The sequence below is a fragment of the Neolamprologus brichardi genome, chromosome 22, assembly GCF_056152115.1.
Source record: "Neolamprologus brichardi isolate AB-2024 chromosome 22, ASM5615211v1, whole genome shotgun sequence".
Classification (NCBI taxonomy): domain Eukaryota; kingdom Metazoa; phylum Chordata; class Actinopteri; order Cichliformes; family Cichlidae; genus Neolamprologus; species Neolamprologus brichardi.
In genome coordinates, this window is record NC_142124.1 from 2,488,118 (window position 1) to 2,499,998 (window position 11,881).

Consider the following 11,881-nt stretch of genomic DNA (forward strand, 5'->3'; position numbering starts at 1 on the left):
CAGTATGACTGAATGGAGACAGCTGGGGCCCCTTAGTAAGGTCATGTCTCTAACTGTCACTGCAAACTTTGTACATTGCTGCTGTGTCTGGTTTGTCAGTCCTAAGGGGCCCCCTGCTGGTGCTATTGCCTTTGGGCACCAACCAGTTACCTGCCTAACTTAGAGGCACCTCTGCATGCACCAAGAATGTATAAAGAATTTCAACTGATTTTTTTTAATCACTCAGAGGCATTCTACCAAAAACATATAATACCTGTCCTGGACTCATTATGGCGAATAAAACTTGTGTATTCCAAAAAGTCTTAATACTGACTGAGTAGCTCTATTAACCCTTTAAGACCTACCATAGAACCAAGTCCGCCAGAGCTTATATTATATTTTTACATGCTGTGGAGCCATTTTCGGGAGCATTTCAAGTTGATTTACATCAATACAACCATTATAGTCCAAATTTTAATAATATGTCTGCATTAAGTGCATAGTAATTAAATAAATTGCAAAAAAAAGTGCAATAAACTACAAAAAAATTGAAAATCGTTTTTGTTTTTTTTACATATATTTCTAGTTAGAGAAATTTAAGAGGCTTATCCCTCAAAACTGTAAATACAAAAAAGTTGCACAAACTAGTTTCCCTCCACAGGAAATTTATTTTAAGTGTCTTCATAGTTTTATTTTTGAAATACACCAATTTTCATATACTGCAGGAAAAACAAAAATAAATATTATACTGCAAATTTGCAAAAAAACAGCATATGGATCCCAGAAACGACACAGAAAGTCATAAAGTCAAAGATAACTTTTAAAAACACCAGTATAGGCTCCTGAGGCCGAGATGGTAAAGAACTACATTTCCACAAAATGACGTCACTTTATTGGCAGGTCATGGCGGACATGCGATAGTTCACGTTGATGGACGTAGGAAGTGTTACGAGCAGCTGATCGGATCGGCAAAGCGTTTTTCTGGAATATTATGTTTTTGTTGCTGCAAGTGCTTTTTATGCAGTTTTTGCAAAGCTATATGTGGAAGGAAACTGTGACCGAGGACAAGCTGATGGCATAAGATGTAAGTACAACTCCTCCGGTTTCATATGCAAAAAAAATATTGCGCTAGCTCACGTGGTTGCAGAGCTACCGGGATTTAAAAATAGTTATGCAAAATGGAGCGTGTCCACTTTAAAGGGTTAAGGAACATGTCATTACCAGTGTTAGGCAAGCTACTTTGAAAAAGAAATTAATTATAGTTACTAGTTACTTCTTCAAAAAAGTAACTGAGTTAGTAACTGAGTTACAACATTCTAAAAGTAATTAATTACTTGAAAAGTAACTACTGCGTTACTTTAAAAAAATGTTTAACCCTCTGGGGTCCAGGGTATAATTATAGGATGCGGTAAGCTGAACACAGCTTCAGCTGTCTGTTTGTTGAAAAATAGTAACGGACCACATTTTCTTGTCAGTAACTGTAACGGCGTTGTAACGATAGGAATAGTAATTAGTTAGATTACTCGTTACTGAAAAAAGTAACGCCGTTGGTAACACCGTTACTTGTTACGCCGTGACAAAGCTGAAGCTGCGCCGGGGCTGGATCTTTCAACAAGACAACAACCCGAAACACTGATGAAAATCCACTAAAGCATTCATGCAGAGGAACAAGTACAACGTTCCGGAACGTTCATCTCAGTCCAGACCTGAATATTATTGAACATCTGTGGTGTGAGTTAAAGAGAGCTGTCCATGCTCAGAAGCCATCAAACCTGAATAAACTAGAGATGTTCTGTAAAGAGGAATGATCCAAAATACCTTCAACCGCAATCCAGACTCTCATCGGGACCTACAGGAAGCGTTTGGAGGCTGTAATTTCTGCAGAAGGCGGATCTACTAAATGTTGATTTCATTTCTTTTTTTGTGGTGCCCAAATTTATGCACCTGCCTGATTTTGTTTAAACAATTATTGCACACTTTCTGTAAATCCAATAAACTTCATTTCACTTCTCAAATATCACTGTGTGTGTGTGTCTCCTATATGATATATTTAACTGACATTTTTTATTGTAACAACCAACGATTTATACAGGAAAATAATGACTATTAACAAGGTTGCCCAAACTTTTGCATCCCACTGTAGAAATGAGCTGAGTAGAGTCATAGGCGTGGGGCTCAGCGAGCAGCCAGTGGAGAAACCACAGGGGGAGCAACATGTACTGAGAGAGGTGAAGTTTAATACCTGACCTGACAGACATAGACAAACAGACACAAGAGCCACGGGACAAGACTCTGTCCATCTGCATCTAAAGGACGCTGAGGATGCCAATGTTCACATTTTCAACAGAGAGAACAGGTGAAAACTTCTTCAAACAACTTAAAGAAGTCCAGACTCTTTTCTTTCCAGCTTCTTAGAAGACACAAACATGCATTCCTGCCCTCATGTACACATATACAAATACTCACCTATCATAGAGACACACACAAATAAATGCAGCGCACATACTCCCCATACACACTCTGTACTCCAAGTGTGTTGTTCTTTTACAATAAACAGCTAAAATCAGAAAGTGTGTTTGGATTGACAACAACTGTGATGACACATTATAACCTGTTATAAAAGTTATGCCCCTGCTTTGATCAAATGTGGGTTACTGCTGGTTAGTTAGTGTCACTTCACACAAACCAGTTTGTCACACCACTTTTTCCTTCATCAGTCTTCTTGTTTCTTACTGTAGTGCTGAACAGCTACACTAACACTCTCTGGCTCTATGCTGCCCCCCTGTGGTGACAGTTTCGGTTCATATATATATTGAAACTAAAAAATAATAATAATAAAGAAGATTAAACTATTAATTAATTAAACATAATAAGCAATAAGTAATAAGTTCTGTTTTTATACAATCTAACTTTATAACAGCACATTTTACAGTTTTCATTACATTTTCCCATAAGCTATATAAGAAGTGAATAAAGATGGATACTGTTAGGGTGCTGGGTCATAGACCCAGTGTTTTGTGTTTTTGGTTCTTTGATTTTGTTTATTTCATTATATTCCAGCTGGGCCTTATGGGTTATAGGATTATTCTTAGTTTAGGTTCTGTGTGGGTTTTGTTAGAGTTGTAGTCTTCTGGTTTTCTGTCTGTGATCCATAGTTGCTGTCTCCCCGGTCTGCTGTACCCTGTGTCAAGTCTGTGTTTCTGTGTTATGTTTCCTGTTTTACTTTGAAAGTCTGTGTCTCATGTAATGCATCTGGTTTTGCTTCCTTTGTCTCGTCAGCCCTGAGCTGCCCCAGCTGTGTTTCCCTCCTGTCTCTCATTCCCTGATTCCCCACCCTATGTATTTAAGCCCTGTGTATACATCTGTCTGTGTCGCGATCTACCCTCATCTTGCTGTGTTCTGTCTGTCTGCATAAGGTTATTTGGAAGGTTGTTACTTTTTGAGTAACGCCGTCGCCTGCAGCGCCACCTCCTGCGCCACCTCCTGCGCCACCTCCTGCGCCACCTCCTGCGCCACCTCCTGCGCCACCTCCTGCGGCTCCCACGCCGTCGCCTGCAGCAGTCACCTCGTCCTGTCCGGCCTGCACGTCCTCATTGCGGCCGGCCTCCAGACTTGCTCTATTGCCGCCACTGGCTTTGCGGTCGGCCTCCTGAACTGTTTTTTGGACTTTTGTGTTGTCGACCTCCGGGCCGGCCCCTTAAACTGCCTGGTTCAGGACTGATGGGCCGTTGACACACAATCCTTAAAATTACTTATGCAGCACTTAAATTTATAAATTAAATTTGAATAAATTTTATATAAAGTATATATTACAGAAGAATCATCATCTACAGTGCATAATAACATCAGAAGGCTCAGAGAATCTGAAAAAATCTGTCTGAAATGGTAAACGGTGAAAATCAATATTAGATCTTTCTTTATATATATATCAATATGTTTTTAAAGGAATTGATACCATTGGCTGGTCCCCATGTTTGCCAGGTCTTGAACAATAGGACAAGGAAATCTGAAAAATACCTAAATAAGATTTGGCATGATGGTGGCAGTAATGGGAACATTACAGTCACATCATGGTTTTAGCGCTCAATGACTGAGAGATGATCTAATGAAAGCATCTACAATCTTAAGCAGTCAAAATGGTGTGTTTCTCTAAAATGCAACAGAAATAAAAGTGGAGCTGAGAAAGTACAAGCGAAAGGCTGAATTTGTTTGCTGGCGCCTCTGTCAGTGTGCCCCGGGCGGCTGTGGCTACAATGTAGCTTGTGTCAATGTGTGTGTGAATAGCTGAATGCTTAAAGCGCTTTGGGGTCCTTAGGGACCAAGTAAATCGCTAAACAAATACAGGTCATTTGTCATATCTCTAAGCTCACTTTTTATTGACCAGATCAAAATGCACTTTATAGTTAGTCTCAGGCTTTACAAATATAAAGACAAAGAAATGCTCCTCTCAGCACAGCAGAGGTTTTGTGGGTTTGTGTTTCTTTGTTGCTTCTGAAAAGTTTCTTCCGTTCTGAAAGCAGGAAGAAGGCCGGCCAAAAGTGACATCAGTGTCAGGACAGTATATCATTGTATCTGCCAGAGTTAGCAGTGCACAACGGTTAGAGTACAGTTTAAACTCCTGCTCAGTGTCTCCGTCCGTTCAAGATGTCCTCACATATTTATGCCAAACCAGATCTATCAAAGAAGGTGAGAAACGGCAGAAAGGAACAGGAGGACGGAGCAGAGTGGGAGCAGAGGGAGGTGGATATCTACGTCAGTGCAGACTTTGATCACACTGGAATTCAATCACAAGGAGGAGGTAAGTCATCTGTAATAATCTGTTTACTTCCAGTTTGTTACAGTCAGCTTTTAATTCCAATAAACCGCAGCCCATCAATCATCTCCATGTGCTGTATGAACATTTTACCTGATTTGCTCTTTTCTTATGCAGCATGATTTCTTCATATTAACTGTTTATACAGTTGGCTCTGCATAGAAAACACATTTAGACTTAATGATAAACCAGCACAGTGGATGGTTATGGACAACGCTGCTGCTTTCAGGGATGTTCAGACAATGTTTGTAACTGTTACTCAAATACTATCTGCCTGCTGCTGAGCTCTGTGTGCATGAACAGCTGCTAGCTTTCAGACACAAGTGCAGTTTCAGAAAACGCATTCTTTCTAAACAAGACCGCTTCTTCTTCTTTCTTTTTTTTGGTTTTTAATAAAACAAAAGTAATGATATTAGTTTAGAATATGTTTGCTAATAAAAAACAGTATGTGAATGATAAAAAAATAAAGAGCCACTTAAAATATATTACTTTAAAATGTAAGGTCATAAATGACCCACTCTATAACTTTAGTCAGTTGACGTCTTGCATAAATAGTTTGGTTGATTGAGGGTTAATCACAATAAAGATATATTTTGGTATATGAGTCTTTTGTGAAGTTGAGCTCATCCAACCACAACCACAGGTCTATTAAAGGCAGAGTGACAGGAAATGACCACAAACCAACATCTGCACTGTTTTCTAACAGGACCAAAGACTAAGAGTCCTCCCTCAGTCCAGAAGGGCTCTTTCAGATGTGCTACACTGGTTCTAGCAGTGCTGTGCCTCCTGATGTTAGCTGGGATCATCATCCTCTCCATACACTGTAAGATAAGATACAATAAGATCTCGTCCTTCTGTGTGCTCCTCTCTACCGGCCTGTGTTCCTGCATCTTCTTGAAATATACCTTAACCACTGCCATTTCCATCCTTTCTTTTAAAAGGTCCAGTACCATCTGTCCTTCTACATTTCTCTTCTTCACATTATCCCTACCCAACACCTCTATTCAACTACATGTCCATTAACGTCTGTTCAATGGCACCACTCTTGGATAAAGTGGCTCATCCACTGCATCCACCTTACTCCAGAATTCCTCTCTCCTCTAACTGACCTCCAACCTGTGGGGTTCACACACTGACAATATCAACATCCTCCCTTCAACTTACAGCTTCAAATCCATGATTGTGTATAGCATTCCCGTCACCTCCACAACACTGCTTAGATACTCTTCTTTCAAGATTACCCTTCCTTATTGGCAGAACTGCTTGACTTCGTCTAAGGATACGTTCACTGCAGGCGAAAGCTCATCAAATCCGGCTTTTCTGACCCTATGCGACTCGTATCCGATCATGCTATGACAGTGTGAACGGCACAAATCCGATATTTTCAAATCCAACCTGGGTCACTTTCGTATGTGGTGCTGAATCCGATACATATCTGATGTTTTAGAAAGCGACTGCTTTTTGAATGGTCATGTCATCCGTCTTTTACGTCACTGACACAAGATAGACGCCAATTATCAGCACCAGAGAAGACAAACAAGGAAGCATGGCAGCAGAAACTGGAGACTGAGCGAGTCAATGGACAGAAACTGAGGTTGTGGACTTGATTGGCATATGGTGAGACAATTGTATTCAAGCTAAACGACTCTGTGTCCATATATACCTCTGCACGGTGGTAGCAACCACTGCTCCAAACAAGACCATTGTTAAATCACAGGCTCTCTTTTTTTTTTTTTTTCAGTGTCCTTCTTTCTGTAATTAATTTGTGAAAATTGTGTCGGTTACGACTGTGCAGAAATTGATAGACTGCTGGAACAACACCTACTAGCTCTGTAGCCGCCATTTTTACTTCTGTAAACAGAGCGTGTTGTGTATGACGTCTTCTTTTGCTCATACGGGCAGCTTTGAGGGCCGTGAACCATTCACACTAGAGCGCGTTTGCCATCACATTTTATTTGTAGTGTGAACAACCAGACAAAAGAAAAAGGATTTGATCAAAAGATCAGAATTGAGCATTAAGACCTGCAGTGTGAACGTATCCTAAGTGCTCCAGGCCTTGCTTCCCTTCTACCTGGTATTCTGCACACAAATCTACCTTCCTTTATTTGGATATATCAGCCACATCACTCCATTTATCAGTCTTACTTCTATGTTTAGAGTATCTGAGCTCACCTCTATATTTTAGCCTTTCCTTCTCTCTCACTGTTGGCAAACTGCTGACCAACAGCACCACCAGTGTAGGAATCTTAGTGATTATCTACATGTTTGATTTGTACCCCAGATGCCCTTCCTGACACAACCCTCCCCATTTAAACCTGTTTGTTGTTGGCATAAGGATAACACTGGCTCGAAGGACACCTTTGACTTTGTTAATATATACTCTAATTATTAAACAGATCAACAAATGCAGCTGATAAAATTAGTATCAGAGAAATAAGCAAACCTCAGCTGACCTCCCAAACTAACATAAACAGGAGAAACTGTTCACAGTCAAAGGCAGCTCAGCCCTACAAACTCCTTCAGAGTGAAACAGGAAACACACAGTGAGAGCTGCACAGGTGTGGCAGGTTGGAACAAGGAAAAGCTGAATGAGTCCTCTGCAGACGGCGGCCATCTTGGCTCTTTATGTAATCATTAGGCTGCATGTTGGTGCACCAATCACAGCAGAGTACCTGCACATGCCCGTTATCATCCTCTCATTCAGTCACAGCTGAGGCACAGCATGCAGAGCTTTGCAGACAGAAAAACACAGCAGTTACACAAAATGACACAAATATGATGACAGTCATAACAACAGGTCAAAGTTCAGTCTGTTACTGTATCATAGACACTTATGCTGTGTGTGCTGTATGAGATGCTGCAGTCAGTCAGTGTGAGTCTTCAGCAGTCTGAGCTACAAAGATGGAATCTTGGCTGCAAACGAATGTATGACTGATACTGAATCCCAGCAGCCAACAAACATGCAGCTTCACAACCAGAACGTGTCCTTCTGCCACAGCAAATACAGGAAGTACCTGATCACATGGAAACACCTTTGATATCAGGAAGTGTTGATTCCCACGGCAGCTTGTCTGTTCTTTCAAAAACCTAATGATAACATCTCTGACTGCATTTCTAACACCTTCCTCCACACTGAGAACAGTTATTTTGAATCTTGTCAGTGGTTTTTGTTCACAGTTGATACGTATTTAGCTCATCAGATTTCCTGTAGTTCTAACACCTCCACCCACAGGACATGTTAAAGAACAATGGCTGCAAGTTTCTGACTCTTATTGATGGCCTATTGGCCGTCTGTTTGGGGTCTGGGATACAGGGGCTCCCTGCTGCTACAGGACCGGGGGTGGTCTGCTTGTCTGCTTCATGTCCTGGGGGTGGGGCTGTGGCTCCCCAAACATACTATTAGACACTTACATGGAGAAACATTTTGAATAAAAGCGTGCTCATCCACACAGGTGTACACACACGTGTTCACAGACACAAATGACACCTTTCTTGGCTGCTGCCTCAAAGCACGTTGTGTGCTGTCGGCCTTGCGTGTTGCACACTAACATTCAATATTTAGTATTTACTGTTATTTATATTTAATTAGGATACGTCAATGATGTTATGTGTATTGTGTTGCTCTCTTTTTGCTTGTTTTCTCTTTTTTTCTCTCAACAAAGAGAAAGTGTCCTCTCTCACCGTCCCTCTTCCCCTCTGTTTTTTCTCTCTCTCCCTTTCCTGTCCCCCAGTCATGTCTGTCCTGTCTGTAATAACCTAAAATCAAATAAATAATAATAATAATAATAATAACAAAGCTCAGTCAAATGGGCCAATAAGGCAACGCCACGATGCTCCACTTGGTAAAGTAAATCCGTAGAGCATCTTTCTTGCCTTTCAACATAATCATGGTAGCAGATTTAATGTTTTCATTCTGTTTCTCATCTCATTTCTAATCATATATTTTAGTCACTTTGGGAAAAAACCAGCTGAGCAACAACTGCAGCCTCCAGTCTAATCATTCAGGTAAGAAATGTGTTTAAATAAATGTTAATTTGTTTAAACTAAAATTCCAATATCTGTTGTCAGTAGGTTCCATCTACTAACTAATAGCACAAGGAAACCACCAAGTTTAGGTTAACACAAACTGACACCATACACACTCCACCCAATACTGGTCCACACACTGACTGAGCAGTGACTCACCAGCTTATATTCTGCTGGGTGGCTGATTGCTGAATGAATTCAGCTGTGCTCCTGAGGAGAGATGGGTGGCAGCTCAGCTCCTGATGAAATAACAACACACAGACCTGCTCGAGACATAACAGTTGTTTGACTGTTTCTCAGTACATGGACAACTACAGTCAGCTACACATCAGCTATGAAATACTGACTGACAAATACAAATGAGGGATGAAGTAAGTTCTCCAAAGAACACAGTAGTTGGTCAGAAAGGTTGAAAATCTGGTGGAAAAAACCTGAATCTCTCATTTTAATATTAAATATTGTGTTACTGAGTTGTTGTTGTTGTTTTACACTTTTCTTTACAACCACTTATACTTACTCTAAATACAGATATTATCAGTGTGATACACAGTTACATGAAATCTGTCTGTATGTGTTTGATATGAAGAGAAGTGTCCTGATCGATGGACGAGATTTGGAAGCAGCTGTTACTTTAAGTTCAATGAGAGGAAAACTTGGTTTGAGAGCCAAAACCACTGTAAGACCAGAGGAGCTGATCTGGTGATGATAAACAGCAAAGAGGAACAGGTGGGTGTGTTTGTTCATGTCTGTGTGATCTTTGATGGAGCTGACAGTCATCTGTTACTTGTGTTTTTGACCTGCTGTCAGTCTGTGACCTGCTTCCTGTTTCCACTCTGATGGATTTCTGTGTTTGGTTATTTTGTTTCCATATTGAGAGTTTATTTTTGTAACATTTCAAATGTAATATTGCAAATTCAGACATTTTATTTAACAAATTTCTAAAGCAAAGAGGAATTTGTGGAACAAAATAGCTGATTGAAATGTAGAGTTTTTAAAAAATGGTAAATATAATTCTCTCTTTTTTGTTTTTGTTAAATGAAACTCAGTAAAATGAAATGTTATCTGAGTTTGTTATTGAGCTACAGGAGGAGCTGATATTCATTGATTCTTTGGGTCTCTCTGATTTCTGCACAATGGAAGAAAAGTTTCATCACATTTATTCTTCCTTCAGACATATTCACAAGATGATGTCACCACAACAGAAGTGCTGAATTATGACTGGAGACAATATTTGTGTCTCTTCTCAAACAGGAATTTGTCAATAAACTGAACATGATAGGAGAGTCCTGGATTGGTCTGGAACGCACTTCTCAGAAACATGAATGGGAATGGGTGGATGGATCACTGCTGACAGAAATGTGAGACTATTTGTTTAGACTGTTTTTATTATATATCATATTAATTATATGGAAGTGACAATATTTACAAGTTTAGTCCAGATTAATAAATTAAATGTTATATTTCTGACAGCTTTTGGGCACCAGGACAGAAAAGTGAAGGTTATCATGCCTTTGGAACATGCTGTGACAGTGATGGGAGATGGAGAAAAAGTTCTTATGATGAGAAGACCTTCATCTGTGAGAAATGAGTTTGGTGCTTTGATGTAAATGTTTGAATAATCCAACCAAAGACACCTCACTATGAAATGTCCTGCATGAGCCTCAGACTCAGCTTACAGTCTTTACTTGTTCATTCTGCATCATATATTGATTACATATATTGTCCCTCTGTGCTCTGTGCTGTACAGTAAGGTTGGAAGTCATCCACACAAAACCTTGAAGTACTTCATTACTCTGTAGTTCCAGCAAATTGTTCTAATAAAAGTCAAAGTGCAGCTTGTCTTTACTTTGGTTTACTTGGTTTATTCATCAGTCTGTTGGTCCTAAAACTTCAGTAAACGTCTTGTTTCTAAAAGTTCAGCAAAAATATGTTTGATTAATAAGAATTTTAAAGGTTCTGATCAGCTGGAATATCAGAAGGACATTTTTAAACCTCTGTGTATGTGAAAGTGACAGAAAGACATTAAATGTTAATTGTGTTATGTGAGCCATATATATTTAGTTTTGCATTTTATATGGAAGTTGTATTTTGATTTGAAAAACAAATATTTCATATAAGGCTTTAAGTGTTGATGACTTTAATTACAGATAAAATAACTTACTCAGTAACTTATTGTTTAAATTGTAAAAGAAAGAAAACTTCAGAGCTCTAAGTGTTGCTATATTAAAGGTTCAACATTTAACTTGGAGACACTTTGAAATATTTCAAAACATCAACAGAATATAAACAAAACATCTCTGATGTCATTTTCAACACATCTATATATGAACTGAAGTTAGCATCCTCTAAGCAGCTAATGTCAGAATGTACCCTCATGTAATACCACTTTGTACCACAAGATGGTGCAGTGAGTCAGCATCTAGTCTGCACTGAGCTCACATTTGTATAGTTGTTATTGCACTACAGCATTAGGTCAGACCACAAGTGTGTTGTTCTTTTAAAATAAACAGCAAAAATTAGAAAGTGTGTTTGGATTGACAACAACTGTGATGACACATTATAACCTGTTATTAAAGTTCTGCCCCTGCTTTGATCAAATGTGGGTTACTGCTGGTTAGTTAGTGTGACTTCATACAAACCTGTGTGTTACACCAGTGGAAGAAACTTTTCCTTCATCAGTCTTCTTGTTTCTTACTATAGGGGTGAACAGCGACACTAACACTCTCTGGCTCTATGCTGCCCCCCTGTGGTCACAGTTGTAGTCAGTGTTGGTATGAAATGTTTGAAAGCTTCAGCACCACAGACAGCTACAGGCAGCTCCACCCTCTCTGTACCATGTCTGCAACCTGTAACTTCAGTGTGTTGATTTAAATATTGAAATAAACTCTGGCTGCACATCGTTCTGCTTTTCTTTAAAAACAAAAACGATTAAATAGTGTAAAATATGTAAATGTACAAAGAAAATGTACAAAAGTTAGTGGTCCCAGAATAACTACAACTTTAAATAATTATAATCATAGCGAGGTTTGGCCTGATGGTGGCAGTAATGGAAACATTAGAGTA

At 39.4% G+C, this 11,881-nt stretch overlaps 1 protein-coding gene across 1 annotated transcript; it reads left to right on the forward strand.

Annotated features, from left to right (window-relative positions):
* The first annotated feature begins 4,623 nt into the window (after positions 1 to 4,623).
* On the forward strand, positions 4,624 to 10,735 carry LOC148096577 (NKG2-C type II integral membrane protein-like). The gene is made up of 6 exons (XM_087835466.1): positions 4,624 to 4,777; positions 5,499 to 5,615; positions 8,741 to 8,797; positions 9,405 to 9,544; positions 10,070 to 10,176; positions 10,289 to 10,735. The coding sequence occupies exons 1-6, from the start codon at positions 4,624 to 4,626 to the stop codon at positions 10,404 to 10,406; spliced, it is 693 nt and encodes a 230-aa protein (XP_087691592.1). The 3' UTR covers positions 10,407 to 10,735.
* Positions 10,736 to 11,881: the final 1,146 nt, after the last annotated feature.